The 21,300-nt window shown below is 36.1% G+C and overlaps 1 protein-coding gene across 1 annotated transcript in view; it reads right to left on the bottom strand.

The window, feature by feature from the left end:
• The window catches only part of LOC121315643 (chondroitin sulfate synthase 3-like), a 108,298-nt gene extending 92,161 nt beyond the window's left edge, over window positions 1-16,137 (bottom strand). The window contains exons 1-2 of the mRNA XM_041249914.1: window positions 14,505-16,137; window positions 11,586-11,869 (exon numbers count right to left, since the gene is read on the bottom strand). Coding sequence (XP_041105848.1) covers window positions 11,586-11,869; window positions 14,505-15,117 — 897 coding nt within the window. The 5' untranslated portion in view covers window positions 15,118-16,137. The remainder of the gene's footprint in view (window positions 1-11,585; window positions 11,870-14,504) is intronic.
• Between the last annotated feature and the right edge of the window lie 5,163 nt (window positions 16,138-21,300).

Below are 21,300 nucleotides of genomic sequence, written 5' to 3'. Positions count from 1 at the left end.
TCCTGATCGCCACTTCTACATTCAAAACAGAGCCTTGAGGTGATGCAAGCACATTCTATTTCTTAAAGGGATTGCTGCCTGGCCTTGATTGGTTAGCAGATTCCCAACCTACTCAGCACTGATTGGCTGGGCGCTGCCAGTGTGCCACTAAACACGTTTGCACTGTGTTTTTAATTTGACCAGAATTGCACTTTTGGAGAAGCCACACCATACAGGGCAGACGCATTTGACTTTAACCACTGCGACTGCGACTGCACTTGTTTCATCAGAATCGAGCCCCAAATGGTTTAGCTGAAATGTAGGGGTTTAAAGATATTAAAGGTCAGTATATGATATGGATATGCAGGTCCCAATATGATATGTAAATATGCTACATATTATGGTCCTGGTGGGCTTTGAAGTAATATTAAATAAACAATCATTAATGTATCCATAATATAACTCACAGTTTGTGATTCAAGAACCATTTGATGGGCTATAGTAAGTCATGCATCATGACAGTCACCTCTGTTGCGATACAATGTCATGTAAAGGTTGTATCATGATTTATCGATATACAGTGAACTGTTACACCCCTACCTGTATTGTGGAACAGCCTTTTTTTTCACTATTCAAATGACCTATTTGTGATTTATAACTGCTATGATGTACTGTAAACCGTGCATAAAATCTGGAGTACGTCACTACAGATAAACTATATATATATATATATATATATATATATATATATATATATATATATATATATATATATATATATATATATATATATTTAGTCATCGTTTGAGCTACTATCACAAGGAAATTGCATCACGATACTGATTCAATTAACAGCTGTCCTCAGATGATGTACATAGGGTGCAATGTGAGACAAGCTGGTATAGCACCATGCAAGAAGAAATTATGCCTACCAGCTTGTCTTGAATTGCACCCTATCCTATACTCTATAAGGCTTTAAACCTGTTTATTTTGAATCTATAAGAAACAAAAAGAAGCAAAAAAAAAAAAAAAAGACCAAGCATATAATTTCTTCCTTAAATCCTCCATGATAATTGCATTGCAATCTAAAGGCTGTTTTTTTCACACCTATGTACAGTGTAATTACAAAAGATTCCCACACAAACAAATCTTCACATGACACAGTCTGTGATCTATTGTGACAGTAGGCAGTCAAAGAAACATGTGTACTGTATGTCAATTCATGACAGTACATCTTCTTAAAACTGTGAAATAAGAGTTGAATTTACAATAAGGCAAGAAAAAAATGCCTGTGAACTTTGAAACAGAATTGCTTGAGTGAACCTAGACTACTGTATGGTTATTATGTTTCTAAACATTAAATGGCACAGATAAGGTTATAAATAAATAAATACAGGCGATTTCCATTGATTGATGTTACAATTTTTTAACAGATATCAGTTCTGAATTCATCTTGCGTTCATTCAAATCAAACAACAGAAATGATTGTGCTGTTCATGATGCTCAGCAGATGGAGCGCATGATCCAAGGAAAGTCATTTCCCCGAACTTAGCTACTTACTGTAAGTGTGCCTACTTACTTTTCCTTGCATGGTACTTGTTATATAAACACAATATCACTGCTTGTGGAAATCCTACAAAACTGGTTCTTTTTTATGACAACCAACACCTCCCACAGTGAAAGTCAGATTCTTTACTGTATTTCTTTCAGTGGCGATAGTATTAAGATCTACAGTTAAGATCAATTGAACAGCTCCATATGTCTAAACATTTTAGGCTCCTATAGGTTTGTGGGAGCATGCTCATTTTATAAATGTCAGAAATATAGAACATAAACCAGCCTAAATAAATTCAAATTAATATTCTGGTAAAAAATATAAACAATTGTCACGCTTGCGTATTATGGTTGACTTTTCCTTTGACAGCTCTGTTTAATTTCGCTTCAACTCAAGCTTCAGTGAACTGCACCCAACTGGGGCGAATAGAATAGACCATTCACACTGGTAAGGTCCTGCAAGGTCCCACTGGAGTAAAAATTCGGTCCTGTCAAAGGTAAGTGTTACTATGCATTCCATTGATGGCTGAGCTTGGACTTGGACATTCTTTTTATGTTTGAAGGTTCCTAAAGCCTATTTTATTAACTCTTTAGGGTCCACCCAATGTTAAATATTCCCACCGGTGACCTGGCTCTTTAAACTGTTTTTACTCAGGCACTGTCATAGGAAAGAGGACTTTAAAACAAGGTCATTTTTGTGTATTTCCGGTAGATGACCATATTAGCCTTGAATGTGAGTGTTTTGCAATGTTGCTGCTGCGCTGTATAACAGACCTACCTCATGCAGTAAACAAATATTTTCACACAAAATCTTTAATAAATCACAACATCAAAAAGGAAAGTACTTATTTTCATATATATATATATATATATATATATATATATATATATATATATATATATATATATATATATATATATTTGTTTTTTCGTGTTTGTGGATCAGATGCCCGAGACCAGAGCTGTTTAGGGTTATGTTGTCCTGGTTGCCACCTTGCTGGCTGTTCAAGCCACAGTTAATAGCCCCATCTTGTGCCACATTTTACATGTGCTGTTTAAAATATGTTTTTTTTTTTCAGAGTAAAACAGGTTTAAAAGGCACTGAATCGCAAAGATACATTCAGTACTGCATCTCCAGCTAAGCCCCACCCCTTGTTCGCTGTATTTTTCACATACCTCTTTATAGATGTGCATACTGATAAATCCTCTCCTGATCACTAGTTTTATCACCAAATTCCTCAATAATGTGATCCAAGTCATTATTGTATTACTATGACATCTCAAAGCTCTGCAAATGTCTGTGATATTCTTTGAGTGCTGTATGCGGAAGCAGTTATCTCTTTTGTTATTTGTCCGTGTTATTTTTTTTTTAACTTCATTTAGCTTCCATCTGTCTCACTAGGCCATTCAAAGATTTTCTCAGCTTTTTCCGGATAATAAAACGACTAGAGACCAGCGCTTTACGTCTTTTTGATGATGTCGGACCTGGTCTGATATAAGACGGTAAAGGGTTAAAGAACATCACGGTATTAGGGAGCTAGACAACGAAGGTGAGCAACTGTCTGCTGACACGTCAGGAATTGATTATTTCTGTGAAAAACTTAAAAGTTATGGAAGAACAGTTATGGAAGTGTATAATGCAGATGAAACTGGACTGTACTGCAAAACTTTGCGGAGCAAAACACTTGCAAAATGAAAAGCATGCCATGGGGTACAAAAAGTGCAAGGAACATGTTACTTTGCTGGCGTGTGCCCATGCTGCTGGAACACATTGACTGCCTCTGATATAGATAGACAAATAAAAATCACCTAGAGCAGTGGTGCACTCAGGTCATGGAGGGCCGGTGTCCCTCCTGGTTTTTGTTCTAACATACCATAAATTAGTTAATTGGACCAATTAAGCTTCTAGTAAGGTTCAATAAAGTGCTTTAGGGTGCAAATGGAATAAAAACCTGCAGAGACACTGGCCCTCCAGGACCAAGTTGAGCACCACTGACCTAGATGTTTTAAACACATGATCATGCACAACCTGCCGGAGAGGTATGCAGCCCAAAAAAGTGGGTGGACGAATAAAGAATAAAGAAATGTTTAAGGACTGGTTTCACAACGATTTTGTGTGTGCAGTACGAGTTTATACAAACTCACTTAACTTGAAAAGAATGCTGTGCTGCTGATAGATAACTACCCGGTACATCGCAAGGAGCTTCAGTCACAGGATGGGAAGATTCACTGCCTGTTTCTTCCCCCGAACACAGCAGCAAAATTCAGCCGATGGACCAGGGGGTCCGACAGGCTTTGAAAATTCTCTACAGATGCACATTCCTGCACCATGTTTGGAATGGATCAGAGCCCACCCCAGACAGCAGTGCAACAGAAATAATATCACTGCAAAGTGTACTTAAAAGTGTTACCTTAAGTCATGCAGTCTACACTTGTGCTTCAGCATGGACTGAAGTGAAAGCCACAGGCATGGCAAATGTGTGGAAGAACATATTAAGTGCACCCACTACAGAGAATTAGGATGATGATGACGATGATTATGATGACAGAGATCCACCTCAAGAGTTCTAGTGGGAAATGATGTTGATGCGACTGAACTTGATGAATGGATAAGGTATGATGACAATATAGATGACACTTACTGAAGAAGAAATTGTGAATTATTTTACGCAGGCATCAGTAGACAATAATGACGACTCCAATGACGAAGATATTGTTCAATGTCATACTCCAATACCAACTCATGGAGAGGCAGAGGAAATGCTGGGAAAGTGTTTATTGTGGGCAAAATCCCAGCCAGACTCTTCTAATGGAACTATTTTTCTACTGTGAAATTTGCAGCACAATGCTTCATCAAAGAGAATGTCGTCACTGACACAAAAAAAAAAATAACCAAGGACATTAAAACACAGGGTATGTGCTGTAGTGTTGCTTTTCTAGCATACTGTACTTTTTTTGCTGTCTTTTTTTATTTTTATTTTGAGAGTGAGGTAGCCTGCTACTATACACTGTGAAACTGTTTCAGTAATGTTTTTTTTGTACTTTGTACTCAATCATATTGTTCTTTTAAAAGTATATAATAATGTTTAAATGTGCAGGACTGTACTTTCGTTTCTTTCTTGAATAAGTATGGTGTGTTGTCTAGAAAATATCAATATACAGTGCTTAGTCGAAAGACTACTACACAGGACAAGAACTAAAAATCACAAATGCGAACAACCACAATTCCATTCCCCATCATTGCCTTAACTGATTTGTCCAGAACACACACTGAAACACTACTCCCTCCTCCGCTCCTGGAAATAAATAGTCTATGTAGTGCCTAGCATCCCTGGTTTGAGGAGGAATATCCTGATCTGAAAGGGTTTATGCAGTTACAACGAACAAAAGGTAACCCTAAAATGGCTTTTATTAGGTGAGGCTTCCATTACAACATAATTGCAGACAACTGTGGGAAAAGAGATTTTCAGTCTTAAAAATGCAAAAATGTCACAGTACGTGTGGTAATGTATTTAGCCAATTAAGGTACCAGGGACATATGTGTATCACAAATAAAAATGATGCCAATTTTTTTTTTTTTTTTTTTTGCAATTAGGTGCATGAGACAGGATTTAAAATGTATTGAAAGGTTGGATCTGGTTATCCAAACTGTCAGTTTCCTCGTGATACCTGAGCCACTCTCAAATGTATCTTAAGAAGAAACCGTCTGCACAACCGCTCAATTCCTTGTGTATCTTATGGGGATAAGAAGAAATGCAGTATAATTGCAATGGTTTGAATAAACTGTACTACATGCCATGTAGCAAGCATGCTATCTTGTGATCACTTTTCTGGCAAAACTACACATCACCATTTCACTACAAAGATGGATTGATTAAACATATTTTACATACGCAATGCTGTTTCTGCACATTGCCATTTAGTTGGTTCCACAAGGTTAATAAAGACAGAGTTGCAAGAGAACTGACACTTATTTGTCCTGATTTCTGTGACTAAAAATATAAAACATTACACACAGAAGCAATTACTACCGACACTACAAACCTAGTTGTACGTTTCTAAGCTTGTGGTCGGCTGGGAATAAAAACACAAAAGGGATACAGGCTTGTTTTGCAGCACATATGAAAAGGTTTAGCCTTACTCAACTCTTTGTAGTGACTAACTTGCTAAATCCATACAGCAATACAGCATGCTCAATTTTTCAGTACTCGTTACACCATTACACACTGATACAACCTTTCATCTATATCATACTCTAAGAGATGCCAGATTTCAGTTATTTTGATCCCTTAAATAATCCGTCTTCAACAATTTAGACACTTGGGTATCAGTGTTGACAATGCAGCCCCTTTCTGGTTTGGAATAATAATGGAAAGCGCCAATCATTTAATTGGTCTTGCTGGAAAACTGAATCTTTCGTTTTCTCTACACTAAAGCACAATGCATCCAGACTTCATGTGCCAGTTGAAGTGGAAACATTTCAGTTTCAGTCAATTGTAAAGTATTATCAGTTAGTTTAACCTTTTTTTATTCAATGGATTTACACGGAAATTTGGAGGTGTGGTCCCTTTGGTTAGATCTCTTGATGTGGGCCATTTCGTTGTGCTTGGATATGCAGATTCCCAGATCCAGAGCATGAAAACAAATTAAAAATCTGTTTTTTTGTCAGTCTCAAACTCCAAAATGGTTTGTAATTTTTGTTTGACAATTGTAGGATACAAGGGGACTGGCCCAGCATTGTGCCTTTTTCTGGTTTGGTGAAGAAATATTAATCTGTTCCTGAGTTCATAGATTTAAAATTTGGTTCTGAGCATGCTCAGTACAGTCGTTGCAGGTAGGTGTTTGATCTCAAAAAAGGAATTAGCCTCACAACAAAATATCCTTTTTTGTGAGGGTCTAGTCATCATTCGTCAGAAAAAAAAATCTTTGTTTGTTAAGTAAACATTTTGTTTTCAGTTTTAAAAAAAATGCCTGAAAATCATATATCTTTAGTAAACCATGACATGTCTGTTTATAACACTATGTAACACAATTTTTGTTCCTGGGTAGTAAGTGTTATTTCCTAATTGCTTATGCCTCAAAAGTATAGAAAATGGCTATTATTCCCCACAGACTTTGCTTTTGTGACCAGGACAAGTAAATTTCAAAATATCACTATTTCCAATGAAAAAACCGGCGCTTTTGTGTCTTTTCATTCAAATAAAGTCAGAAAAAACAACATATGAATCCAAATTAACATGTATTTATACTAAAGTAATACAAAAATGACTACAAAAGATTTAGAAGTGAGTAGTTTTTCGAGATTTACGATTATACTGTAAATTTAAAGTATAACCGTAAATCTCGAAAAACTACTCACAAAAATGACTACAAAAGATTTAGAAGTGAGTAGTTTTTCGAGATTTACGATTATACTGTATTTACAGTATAATTGTAAATCTCGAAAAACTACTCACTTCTAAATCTTTTGTAGTCATTTTTGTATTAGTTTAGTATAAATACATGTTAATTTGGATTCATATGTTGTTTTTTTCTGACTTTATGTGAACGAAAAGACACAAAAGCGCCCGTTTTCTCATTGGAAATAGTGATATTTTGAAATATCACTGTCCTGGTCACAAACGCAAAGTTTGTGGGGAATAATAGCCATTTTCTATACTTTTGAGGCATAAGCAATTAGGAAATAACATTTACTACCCAGGAACAAAAATTGTGTTACATAGTGTAATCACACATGATGGCAATATATTTCTCAAAATGTACTCAAGAGTGTTCAACAGTAGAAAACAAAAAGTCTTCTATAGATCGCAGTGTATCCAGATCACACTCCCTCCTGGAACAATGCTGGTTTTCTGTTATCACAATATGTCACTCATTTCAATCACAGCAGCAGCACTGTTGCAGGGGGGGAGCATGAACTGGAATTGCAATCCATAGAAGAAGAAAAAATCTCTTTCCTCTGACTAACGCTATTGAGTAGAAGTTGAAAACAAAGTGATGGGCGAATAGAAAAAATATTTAAACTATTGGAAATATACAGAAAAGAAACATTGTGTAATATGGTCAGCACAGGGTACAGCAAATGTAAAGTAATGGGTTTCTTGCAAACACTGCAGGGGTGCTGTAACACTTTAATGTGGCTAGTAGTGGTATTTGTTTTCATTATGCAGATGAAGTGCTCTGGTGCATGAAAGCAATTTACTGCATTTTTAAGGTTTAGCAAATCATTACAACATAAACATAAGAAAATAGAAACATAAAAAAAAACCAAAATAATTTGTATATTTACAATATTCTTTATAAAAAAAAGCACAAAACAATGTACTGTTTAAAGAACAAGCTACATACAGGCCTATTCAAGCTTTTTCCTTGATAAGGTTCCTCTGTTTCTCATTGTTTTTTCCCCAGAGGTTTTTTAAGACTTGCTTTTTGAAGTTTTATATTTGTATGGGATTTCAAAAACACATTACACAAACAGCAAGCAGATGTTTCAACAACAAAGCAATTACCGACACAGCAACCTTACGGTGCAGTAATAAGAGTTCAATTTAGCCTCTGAAGTAAATCAGAAAAGGCTGACCTGGTTACAGCTCCCAGCAGCACAGTGGACTGTGGGACTTAATATGACTATCCCACCATGCACTCTATTTTATGTTTACAACCCGGCAAATATGGATCCTGTGCCCACGGAAGACATAGCATGAACGTCATGGCTTTGTTTCTTAAAAACACAAGGTACATTTTATCATAATGTGTGTGAGTTTCATTTTGAACTCTTAAGTTCTCCTTGACCGATTTAATCACTCCAGATATCAATGTGCTTTGATTTTGGCATATGATCACGTCGCTCCATGATCCACCATTTTACAATAAGCCTCAGAAATCAATACAGTACAGCAGTATTGATAGCCATACTCAGCTCCTTCAGGCACTTGTTCTGAGTACTGTATCTGTAATGTCCATGTGCCAAAACATATTGGAGGAGACAAAAATGTAGTTCGGTATTACAGAAGCCACACTTCTAACAAACCGCACTACCTGATGCAATTTAATTTATCGGACTCCAGACTGCGTAGTGTAGACGTTAACTGTATTTAACACTTTAAATCTGGCAACCAATAAGGTTTAAAGGCATACTGTGGACAGTACTAAAGCAACCCCTGAGCTGAATATGTACCCCTTTTTTGTTTACAAAAACATCCACGATATCACAAGCTACATGTCAAACTAAATATTATGCTTACTGTTGCAGAGTAGGGGGAAACATGTATATAAGATCCAAAATGGAAAATTACCTATATGGTAACAGGGTACTGGGAGACAGTCAACATGGTTTTAGGAAAGGGAGATCGTGCCTAACTAACTTGCTTGATTTTTTTGAGGATGCAACATCCATAATGGATAATTGCAAAGCATATGACATGGTTTATTTAGATTTCCAGAAAGCTTTTGACAAAGTCCCGCACAAAAGATTAATTCTCAAACTGAACGCAGTTGGGATTCAAGGAAACACATGTACATGGATTAGGGAGTGGTTAACATGTAGAAAACAGAAAGTACTGATTAGAGGAAAAACCTCAGAATGGAGTGTGGTAACCAGCGGTGTACCACAGGGATCAGTATTAGGTCCTCTGCTATTCCTAATCTACATTAATGATTTAGATTCTGGTATAGTAAGCAAACTTGTTAAATTTGCAGACGACACAAAAGTAGGAGGAGTGGCAAACACTGTTGCAGCAGCAAAGGTCATTCAAAATGATCTAGACAAGATTCAGAACTGGGCAGACACATGACATTTAATAGAGAAAAGTGTAAGGTACTGCACGCAGGAAATAAAAATGTACATTATAAATATCATATGGGAGATATTGAAATTGGAGAAGGAATCTATGAAAAAGACCTAGGAGTTTTTGTTGACTCAGAAATGTCTTCATCTAGACAATGTGGGGAAGCTATAAAAAAGGCTAACAAGATGCTCGGATACATTGTGAAGAGTGTTGAATTTAAATCAAGGGAAGTAATGTTAAAACTGTACAATGCACTAGTAAGACCTCATCTTGAATATTGTGTTCAGTTCTGGTCACCTCGCTATAAAAAAGATATTGCTGCTCTAGAAAGAGTGCAAAGAAGAGCGACCAGAATTATTCCGGGCTTAGAAGGCATGTCATATGCAGACAGGCTAAAAGAATTGAATCTGTTCAGTCTTGAACAAAGAAGACTACGTGGCGACCTAATTCAAGCATTCAAAATTCTAAAAGGTATTGACAGTGTCGACCCAAGGGACTTTTTCAGCCTGAAATGGAGTTTAGAAAAAGGGGCATTCAGAACAGAAAATAGGAGACACTTTTTTACACAGAGAATTGTGAGGGTCTGGAATCAACTCCCCAGTAATCTTGTTGAAGCTGACACCCTGGGATCCTTCAAGAAGCTGCTTGATGAGATTTTGGGATCAATAAGCTACTAACAACCAAACGAGCAAGATGGGCCAAATGGCCTCCTCTCGTTTGTAAACTTTCTTATGTTCTTATGTTCTTATGTAGTCCAAGTAGGACTACATCCTCCAGAATACCTTGGGGCTTTGAGAATCACCTGGTACTAGTTTAATTATAGACACCAGCCTGTAATTACACAGGCAGGTATTTAAACAGGTCTGAAATGTTTACCTAGGGTCTGTGGAAAGGCTATCTGTGGGAAGCCCTGTATAAAGCCCAGGTGTAATCTGGATGTAACCTGGGTGTAACCTGTGTGAAACATGTGTGAGCAGACCTGAAAAAGGTAAATTCAGGGAATGCAATCTTTGCATTGCCTACAAGTGTTTTGGTTCCTGGTAAACAGCTTATAGTTAGGAATTTGTAAAAGTTTAGTTAGCCCTCCTTGGTGCAGTTAGGCTTTTGTTTTGTTTTGTTTATTTGTTTGTGATCTGTGTGAATAAAAGTGCAAGAAAGCTGTAAACTACAGTTTCTGTGTCTGGGTCCACTGTTTAAAGAGTGCAGACCAGCCTTGGCCAAGATGCTACACCACATTATTTATAAACCCTTTCATCGATATAATATTCTAAGAGGTGCCAGATTTTAGTTACTATATTTTGATCCCTTAAACAAATAATCCATCTTCAATAATTTAGAAACTTGGAAAACTGGATATTTTGTTTTCTTAAACTGCAGATAAGTGTTATTATCAGTTTTTGGCTAATGTGTAGTCTAGTGTAAATTCTGAAATAAGGACAATAAACAATAAAAACACTAATTAAAGCAGCTTGATGCCAGAAGAAACTGTGTGAAGAGGATGATATTGCAACCATGAAAGATGAAGACAGGGTTACAGTGCCTTTTTGAAACCAGATACATTAAGCAATGCCCCCTCCCTCCCAAGACCAAATACTGCTTTGCTTTAGTTTGCATCTTGTGTGTTTGGAAAAGGTTTTTGTGAATTATGCTTTTTGAGTAATGTGCCACGTTTTGGCTTTCACATTATAAATTACATATTAAATTCTGACATGCAGGTTTTGTACATGGAAGCTTTTGCTTAGAATGGGTGGAAGTAGTCAAGCTCTAAAATGTGTGCTTCATGTTAAGAAAAAGTATCTGCTTCCTAAAAATGTCAAAACATGGTCCATGTATTCTGATTCACATGGAAAAATTGGAATCACTGCTGTGTTCCTATGAATCTAGCAACCATAAAACCATACAGACAAATCTGAATTCTTTGTAACTGTATTAACTTTATTTAAGCGTGCTTTTTTCATAAGCAATAGGTAATGATTGTTTCAAATTATGAAACAAGCATTGGGATGTGGGATGTATGATTTATGACTATGAAAAGTGTCTGACCTATTGGAATTACAGGAGTGTATGCACACAATATATGTGAGGAGCTTTATACCTTAGTAAATAGCACAGTCGCCAACTTAGCTGTACTACAGTGGAAAATACAAAACACTAAGTATATCCAAAATGTATGTCTTCCACTTATTCCACTTGTATCAATGTAAAATAAATGTAAAATGCATTAAAAATAGACTGTAGCATGTTCTGTTTGTTTGTGCTCGTTACCTCATATGACCAGACACACTGGGTGCCCCCAAATCTCCGGACGCATCGTCCCACTTCTACGTCCTCATGCGTGGTGTACATCCCCCGGAGACACTCTCCTATGTGAGGCACCATCCTCTTCAGCACCTCCCGGCTAAAGATCATGCCGGGTCCTCCCATGCAGAAATTCTCCCCTGGCTCCAGCGCCAGTTTTCCAAGTTCTTCAGTAGTGCCCAATCCGGTCTGTCCCAAGTACATTGGCTTACTACTATTCAGGGATCTGAGAAGCTCCTCCAGCTTGTCGCCTTTTGGATAAGCAGTTATATAGAAAACAAACAAGACAGACAAACAATAAGAAAAGGCAATGATTCTAAAGTACGGTGACAATTATTGAAAGAAGTTGACTTTTTCCTTTGGTAGAAAACATTATCTGTTTTATACAATCCGCTTAAAGGTAACAACAATTTGCAATAATTGGATGAAAAGGGCCTGCCATGCAAATCCACTATATTTACTATACTTACAATTCCATGCAGTATTTGATGTAGTCTTAGACTTTTAGATCACACAGTTACCTTTTCTTACTTCAAAGCTGAAACCGTACTGCTAGTATAACTGGCCTTTTTGTAAAGGGTTATAAAACCCATTATACAGCAACATCAAGTGGAAATTGTATTAACATATACTGTGTTGTATTCAATAAAAAGGCAATCAGTAATCTTTGGCAGTCCACACAGAACAAATGTTTTCCATAATTACTGTAAAACAGTTACATTTCTTATTCTGGCCACCAGTCCTACAGCATTTGCTTTGAAACAACACTGCAGCTACTGTAACAACAGGGTATTCATTTGCTTAAAAAAAAAATCTTAATGGATTCATATACAGTCCCCTGCCTCCTAATGTCAATGTTTTATTATAAAATACACTGTGCTAAACAATCAGCAGCCATTAACAGAATACTGCATGTAATGTACATTTTCCAAATATTGAATTTCTTATACAGGTTTGAGTCCACGGTACTTTACCCACAGGTTTTAGTCACTTAAGGATGGATGAAATCAACCTATTCTAGACCACGATAGGCATGCTATCTGGTTTGCATCAACCACTTGTTTTAGAGGCAATCTCAGGATAACCATGTATGTGATTCGCAAATTATCTATAAAAAACATTAAATAAATAAATAAAACAGCTGTGGTTTATCTTGGCAGAGCACAGGTTTACCCAATGCCCCCAAAAATGAACTGCAACTACCTCCACCTAAGACCATCTCAATTATTGTGCCTATTCAAAAGTATAACATAATAAACAATTGCAATAACAATGACTGCAGGGTTTCAGTATTCCATTATTCTATACAGAATAAAATAACTGCACATAGTTCTAAGCATCATCATTGGAATCCAAGGTATATTTATATCATACTAGTGATTGCTGTTTTCCTTTAAGAAAAATGATGTCTTGACGTTTAAACTTCAATATAGGGCCCTTAAAAGAAAACTTAAAAACAAGAACTGAGGCTCGTTTGAGGACATCCTCTGACATCCTCTGATGCAAAAAAAAAAAAAGCTAAATATTAAACAATATTGCATGCTTCTCTAGTTACTGCCTACAACTTCAGTGAAATAGAACTTTTTTTCAGGACAAGTGACAGTGTATATGTAGTTTCAAAGCAAATTTTGTTGAGGAACTACTGTACCATTAGTAAGCAAAAGGCACAGCAGGGTGTGTGATATACTCTAATATCACCATGCCTCCGGTGCACTGCAAGCCTTGAGGTGAAGCTGAGTGCCTTCAACCGCCCGGAGCGTGGTGATATTAAGAGTATATCACACACTCTGAAGTGCCTTTAGCACGCTTAGAAAATGGGTTAACTAACTAAATAGGGGGAAAAAGTATATATATTTTTTAATATCCTTCCGCCTAAAACTAAGCTAAGAAAAAATAGTTCCTTATAACTTTTTTTTTCTTTTTTTTTTAAACAAAAAATGCATTCATTTTTAAAATTATATTTTAAATTATTACCGAGCAGATCAGTAATCAACACGTAATGCACGTGTTGCTTGAGCTTGATGCTGCCTGGAACTTGATGGCGTCTGTTGAAAGGATGTAGCTACAATAGTATGCGCTTTCATATTGCAATGTGTGTCTACAAGTCAGAAAAGGCGTGAGGTGTAAAAAATAATAAAAAATAATAAAAAAAAAACTTTAAATTCTTAGCATTTGGGTCACGAAGCATATATATATATATATATATATATATATATATATATATATATATATATATATATATATATATATATATATATATAAACTATAAGATTATATTAGACCAGTTAAATGCAGTGGGAAGGGAAGTGGGAAGGGAATTTAAAAAGGAAAGCGAAACCGCAGACTGACACTAAGCACACCAAGGCATTTAATTTGTTTTTACTTGTAATAATTGTAGTGATGTGTCATATTATTCTGTTCCTCATCAAAAATGTCCATCAACACGACAAAAGTCCGCCTTAAATCAAATATTACTGAGGCCTTACATACGTGAGTGTTTTTTGTTCTATTTTTTTTTTTTTTTAATCAGTGTTAATGCTCTGCCAAGAAGTTTAATGTAGGCCATTGAAATGCAAGTAATGCATGTATAATTTGGTCAAAATAGTAGTCTTATGGGCTGCATAAAAGTTTGAATACTTTTCCATTCCCTATAAAATACTGTGGTCAAAGTTCCATTGAACCGTTACATTATATTTTAGATTGTTACAATGCGTCTCTTGTTTGTGCAAGATGGAATGCTATTGGGAAAAATAAACAATTTAATTTTTTGTTTGATGTAACATAGCAATACTGCATTAACAAAAACAAAAACACATTAAAAGTTTTTTGTATAAACTGCAACCAAACTGTATTTGTATGTAGTTTAAAACCTCACTGATGAATCACCTCGTATGTAGACATCATCGTCTGCCCTCATAAACCATTCATACTTGTCCAAGTAATGGTCGTGCATGTACTTCAGCATCATGAAGGACTTTTTCTGAGGAGGGTAGGAATCATCCACTCCTGCCAACGAGATTACCGGGATGGGAATGGGCACGGGGACGCTCTCAGAACCCTCGCTCGAGAAGAACTCCACTTTCCCGGGGATGGAATGCGTCCAAGTCCTGTGAGCTGCCACGGCTCTCGATTCCAAGTACTTCTTTGCTGTCATGACACCCACGTAGAGGAAATTTCTCGGTTTGGATATCGGTCTACCTCCATCCCCACTGCCGTTGCTTGTCCTGTATCTGCTGTCATTCTCTTCCTCGTTTTCCTCCTGTCTGAAAAGCTGACTGTCCCTGTCCATATGCCAAGCATTGCTGCTGACGCTGCTCCCGATGCTGTCTGCACCTTTGCCGATACCTGCTACGCTCCTATAGTAAGAGCAGACAGTGGATTTTCTCTTCTTGCTACTGATTTCCACCACCCTAGGCACGATAAGCCAAGAAGCCGCGGTAAATCCAAGAATCAGTCCCAGCACAACACTCATCCATGGTCTCCTGGACCTCACAGCCATGGCTTTAATAAATAGAGCAAATTTTAAATAAAATACAGTATATTTTGGAAGCGCGTCTAGGATACCCTTTGTCTTTCTGTAAGATGATCACTCATGATATGAAACATCAAGAGTAACGTGCATTTATTTGGAAGTCATGCTACCTTGTTACCAGAACATTCACCCCTTCTTCGTCACTAAATACCGTATTGTGACATTAAAAAAAGAAAGAAAGAAAATAACAAAAATATTTTACAATCTCACAAAGACTTCCTGGATACTGTATTTGAATGCCCGTATTTGCACTTGTAATATCCTACGCGCGTGAGAAGTTCAAGTGCTGAGCAAATGTGTTGCAGTGCTGAGAACGGGATTGCTTTTTCATTCTCATTGGGAAAAATTTTTCATTTTTTTTAGTTTAAAAACAGAAAAGAAAAAGTTGACTCTAGGTCCTCCGGAGAATGATTCCTCCAACTCCTATTTGCAGCTCGTTTCTGTAGCCAGTTTTCTTGCAATCCTGGAAAAGTTCGAGGGGAACGACACCTTAAAAGACTTCATGCTGCCACTGTCACTGGATATAAATGAACAGTTATTTGCTACTTCTTTCTTTTTTTGTCTCAAACCGTGCTCCTCCTCCCAGCCCGGCTCCCCATTTTGTTTACAAATTGACGTCAGCATAAATAACTTTTCCTTACCTCCGTCCCCCACTTCTCTAATGTCTTGCCGTTTCGGAACAGCAGTGAATAAATATGTATTACCGATTGAGTAAAGAAGAGAGTGCACAGGGGGCAGCAAGCAGAAACGGGGGAAGGAGGGGCGAAGCGACTGTTTTTGGAACCTCCTCTTCCAAAACTGACATGCCGAGGGAGTTTCAAGGAAAGACGCCGCATCATCATCATCATCATCATTAACTGCGCTTGGTGGAATAATTTTGTTGAATTGCTAACCATTAGAAGGATACATTCCTTAGCCAATGTTCCTAGACGAGGAAACTGCTACAACATCTCTCAAAATAAGCTGCAAACATAGCTCTAACCATATTAGCCCGCTGCTTTTTATGTTGAAAAAAAGAAGCAATGCTTCTGTATTCTGACATCATGTGTGTGTGTGTGTGTGTGTGTGTGTATATATATATATATATATATATATATATATATATATATATATATATATATATATATATATATATATATATATATATATATATATAGTGAGGTCGTACCCTCTACCCTCTTATCTTTGGACATCCTAGGAATGCTGCTAAAATATTGTATAACCTACAATATAAATATACTTAATAATATTGCACCTCAACTAAAATATATCCACAAGTAAAATGACAGCTGAAAGTGTTTTCTTTTTCTATTTACTTATTTTACTCAAGTATAATACTAAACAAAACAAAAATGTCAGAGATATTCCTTTTCTCCATGTTAATGCAATTCTAGCTGATGGTGGGCAGTTAGGTCATCTGGAGTGTAAACATTGCACCTTGTTTTAAAATCCCCACCATGAATTCTGAGGTAAAGCTTATTATAATGTGTGTCTACCTGGCTTAGGGGTTGATTTGATAAACCTACCAATATAAAACATACTACTCTACTGCCCCAGAACACCAATATGTGGACAGTATTATAATGTATGTTATATGGGTATATCCGCTGGGACAAGCCACAGTTGTATTTGTAGAGCATTTTACAGCACTGGGGAATCACCCATATTGCATCTACCACCTACCCCTGGTTATCCTGTGATTACGCCTCCTAAATCCTGCTGTTACCTTAAACTGTAAAATTCTCAAAAAAAAAAATAAAAAAAAATGATACAGGTTGATTAAATCAACCCATAGATTGTATTTTTTTTTAAAATTAGTTTTACCTTTTAGTTGTGCTTAAAACAAAAAATGAGTCAGACTTTTATTTTTGATTTTGTTTAAAAGCTGCCATTTAAATGAAATAAACATACTTTATTTATTTATTTATGTATTTATTAAAGCTTGTGTGAGTAGAAACCCTTGGTTTCAGGACACATCTTAAATCTGCAATGTCCCATATTAATGTAAGCAATGAAATGAGAACTAATACAGGCATTACTTCTAATAATAATAATAATAATAATAATAATAATAATAATCAGGGAACGATACTTACATCATTATTCATTTATTTCAATATAAAAAGTAAGCACCTGCACACAAACAAAAGTAGATTCTTCTCAAACATTATTCATAATCAATTCAGTGGCAATTAGAAAAATGTCTAAAATAAGAAAGAAAACAATAAAGACCACATAGACAAGTGAGCAAACCAAAGGCTCTGTTTCTTAGGTAGACCAAAAAATGTTGTTATCAGTTCTGTGAGAATGTTAGTCTGTTGATCCATAAGCTTGAGTACATGGATGGTATGGTTATAAATGGAGAGGTGGGGGTTTTATTATGGTTTGATGTTGTTTTTTAACCACTAAAAAAGGAACAGTGAATATACAAACTCATACAAAGTGGAAGCCATCTAGATGGTCCAGGATTTCACATCCAGCATATAGTATTTCTCAGATAAACAAGGAAAACCTAGCTATCGATCTTCCTATGTCAAAAATGGTCTTAAATCTCCCCAGATTTCCTGGCTCAGTTGTTTAGAATTTATATCATCTGAATTCATTATCACATTTAAACATAGTTAAGTTTGTCATATCATTTATTTAATTTTGTTCTGGATGTGAAAAGAGCCATCATAAATGGCAATCAAATGGCACTGGGCATTGCTATTTGATGAGTGAACATTTTACTGTGGTACAAGTGCACCCTCTGGTGTTATTATTTATATGTTATTTTATTAGTTTTTTTTTTTTGGGCTGGTACTATTTTATACCCTCATAGTCCAAACAACCAGGGTTGCACTAAACGTAGTTTCTTTGACTCCTTACCAAAACGAATGGCTGGCATTTGGATAGGTCATCCCCCTTTTAACTCTTTTTAACTCGTTTTCTGTGAATTAATTGTTTTGGTTTTCACAAAAAGCATGACCCCACTCATACTACAAAGGCAATGGTGCAAAGAAAATACAAACAAGGAAAGGAAGAGGCCGGCTTTATTTATACTTAATAATAATAATAATAATAATAATAATAATAATAATAATAATAATAATAATAATAATAATAATAATAATAAAAACACTGATTATCCAAAATTATAGGCTTCTCACCAATATCCAGGACATCATTATATTCATAAACAATACTACTATATTTTGGAATCAAATATACCATGCTGCAATACAGAGTTTTGTTATTGACCCATTTGGGATCGCTTTGTAGTTGGCAGAAATACAAATTTTAAAGACCAAGTAGCTTCAAATGTCTATCCTTTAACAGTCTATGATGTGCCATGATTCTGAGTGGCTCTTATTACAATTACTCATACACTGTGTCCTAGATAGATAAAACCTGCCAAAGGTTCATGCCGGTGTATCTTTATAGACATAATAACCAGCACCATGATCTAGGGATCTACCACTTCAAATTTCCTATGGCTTTGCTCACAATACAAAGCCCCTAGATGGTGCTGGTTCTCAATAACATTAAGACACTTCCTACATTACATACATTACATACATCTGTCAAGCAACTAGAACAGATGAACTCATAATCAAAGCATTTTAACAGTTATCAACAAATAAAATAATAATAAAAAATAATAATAATAATATTTGAGTAATTGCAATAAAATTACATCCTACTGGAAGACTTATATATATGCATGTATTATTATTTACTTGAAGCATTATTGAAGCATTATTATTATTATTATTATTATTATATTATTATTATTATTATTCTGGGGTTTTCTTTAATAATAATATCAATATAACAAAGACCCCAACACACTTACTTTGTGAATGAAAGACTATTTCTGATAGGTACCTTGAAGTCCATGTCATTATAAACAATTTTTGTTAAAACACAGTCTATTCCACCATACTGTTGGTAACAAGTGTCAGTCTCTACTCGAGATGAGCTGTAGGGGTGGGGGTGGGGGGGGGGGGGGGGGGGGGGGAAAGAAAGGAGGTGAATGGGAAACCTGGGTAAATATTGTAACAGCTACACTAACAGAATACTAGAATCTGAAATTGATTAAGTGATGTACTTATACAGTAGCAATTTGCAATACAAATATAGGAGATTAAACATTTGGAGATCAAATGATTAGTCCTCTTAACTTGTTTTCATGTTCTACTCTTGTCATAGGAAAGTAGCATATGATGAATCAAGAAATGAAGAAAAAGAAGCACATTCAGTCATCTTCATTTGCATTAGAGTGAGGCCAAATCTGAGAAACGTATAGTCACTAATTACCAAGAAAGGAAAGCAAAGGTATAATTAGGAAGAATTTCCAATTACCTCTGCCCTGGGAGACAGAGAATGATGCTTGATTGTCTGAACAGAAGGTCACAAAGCAAGAAGTGTCCCGGAAGTCATTTCTTCAAGGCAGGAATTAAATGAAGAAAACAGAAGAAAGCAAATCTTCACTTTAGAAGACTGAAGTCAGAAGATCATCCCAACTGAATCACTCTGTTACAAAGCAATTCAGTGAGCTTGTGGACACAGGCACTCAGATGTGCCCATAAACAGAAGAGCATAATGATTCAACAGTTGCAGGGCTTGTTTTATTATTATTTATTAGTCATTGTAGTCCCACCATCTTGGGTGCTTATACCACCAGATCATTAAAGTTTTGCAGGATCATGTCTGGTCAATTACTTTAAACAGAAACGATGTATGTACTGTAGCACCAGGAATTGCAGGAAGTACTGAGCACACCTTGTTTTTGGAAGAAATCCTGTACATGTTTTTCCATGAAACATTAAATGCAGTCTATCTTGTAGGCACGGAATCCCATGGCAGCACAACTTAAAACACAAACAGGATGCTTTAATTAGCACTAATATGGTTAATGAAAATAACAATTTCTTGCCTGATCAGTTTTCCCCTGCTCTAACTAATTTATTTATTATTCTTGCTTTCTTCAAAACAGAAAAGAAAACAGAACATCCACAATTGAATCCTAGTGAATGTAAGTCTTCAAATAAACACTGTAACTGTAGATACCATGCAACAATGTATTCCCAATATATTATTGATTAAAACATCTGCAACAGGTTTCATAAAGAATCAGAATTAGCAGAGTTTGTGATTGTTTGTTTTGTGTCTTCAATGTTGAGTTGGAAACATGGAACAGAACATTCTATCAAGAATAGAGATGATGTCTTTTCTTGTCATGGACCTAAAGCAAAGTTCTGCAACATTATCTGACATATGTTGAAGCAAGAAGAGAATGAAGAGAATTTTAGATTAAGGATTTTGATCCTTAATCTAATGAGACCCCTGGTTGTGATGGAGCGTTGCTGCAGACTGTGTGTCTTTGATGGTCAAATGAAACTATTTTTCCCTTGTACCTTGCAGTTTAGAAACATTTCATGATAACAACTAAAAGTGTAATGTATGTAATAACATACAGTGATGCCCCGAAGTGTGGGCAACCTCTATTCTTTTCAAATGTATTCTATTGAGAAGCAGCACTAAGATTTTGATTAAAGACTTGATTAACTGTCCACCAGAGTGGACATATTTATGTTGAAAAGGTACCTGTGGGTAGTACTGATCATATCACATTACCAGGAATCTTGTTGTGGTTTGGCTTTACCAAGGAGTGATTTTGGATATTTCCCAGATTTATCGTAAAAATTCTGTCAGGAAAAGCAATGCGGTAGAGAACCATATTTAGTAAAACTTAGACAACAAATACTATGTTATACATATTTCTATTACATCTATGGCCTTGCTCTTCGAGGTACCCCTGCCCATAATTTAGCTTGCTGATTGTGTAAAGGCTGACTGCAGGGAAACTATGGTCAGGGGAGCGAGATAGCTGCCCTCCTTCTTAGACAAAGCCAAAAAACAGGTAGAGGCGGGGGAGAAGGAGGAGCTGAAATCTGACATACAGTGGGGACAAATAAATTGAGGTAATATATAAAGCCCTTTCTAGCTGATCATTGGACTTGTTGTTAATCGAATGACAAAAGAGGTACAAGCCATTTGCCTGACGAATGTTCCGGTAATGGGGTTGTCTAATATGCCTGATGTTTTAAAAGTAAGTTCCCTGTCTGAACCACTGCTTTGTTAAATGAACCACATTTGAACATACTT

This window comes from Polyodon spathula, chromosome 1, assembly GCF_017654505.1.
Source record: "Polyodon spathula isolate WHYD16114869_AA chromosome 1, ASM1765450v1, whole genome shotgun sequence".
NCBI lineage: Eukaryota > Metazoa > Chordata > Actinopteri > Acipenseriformes > Polyodontidae > Polyodon > Polyodon spathula.
This window is presented reverse-complemented; position numbering and strand designations above follow the sequence as displayed.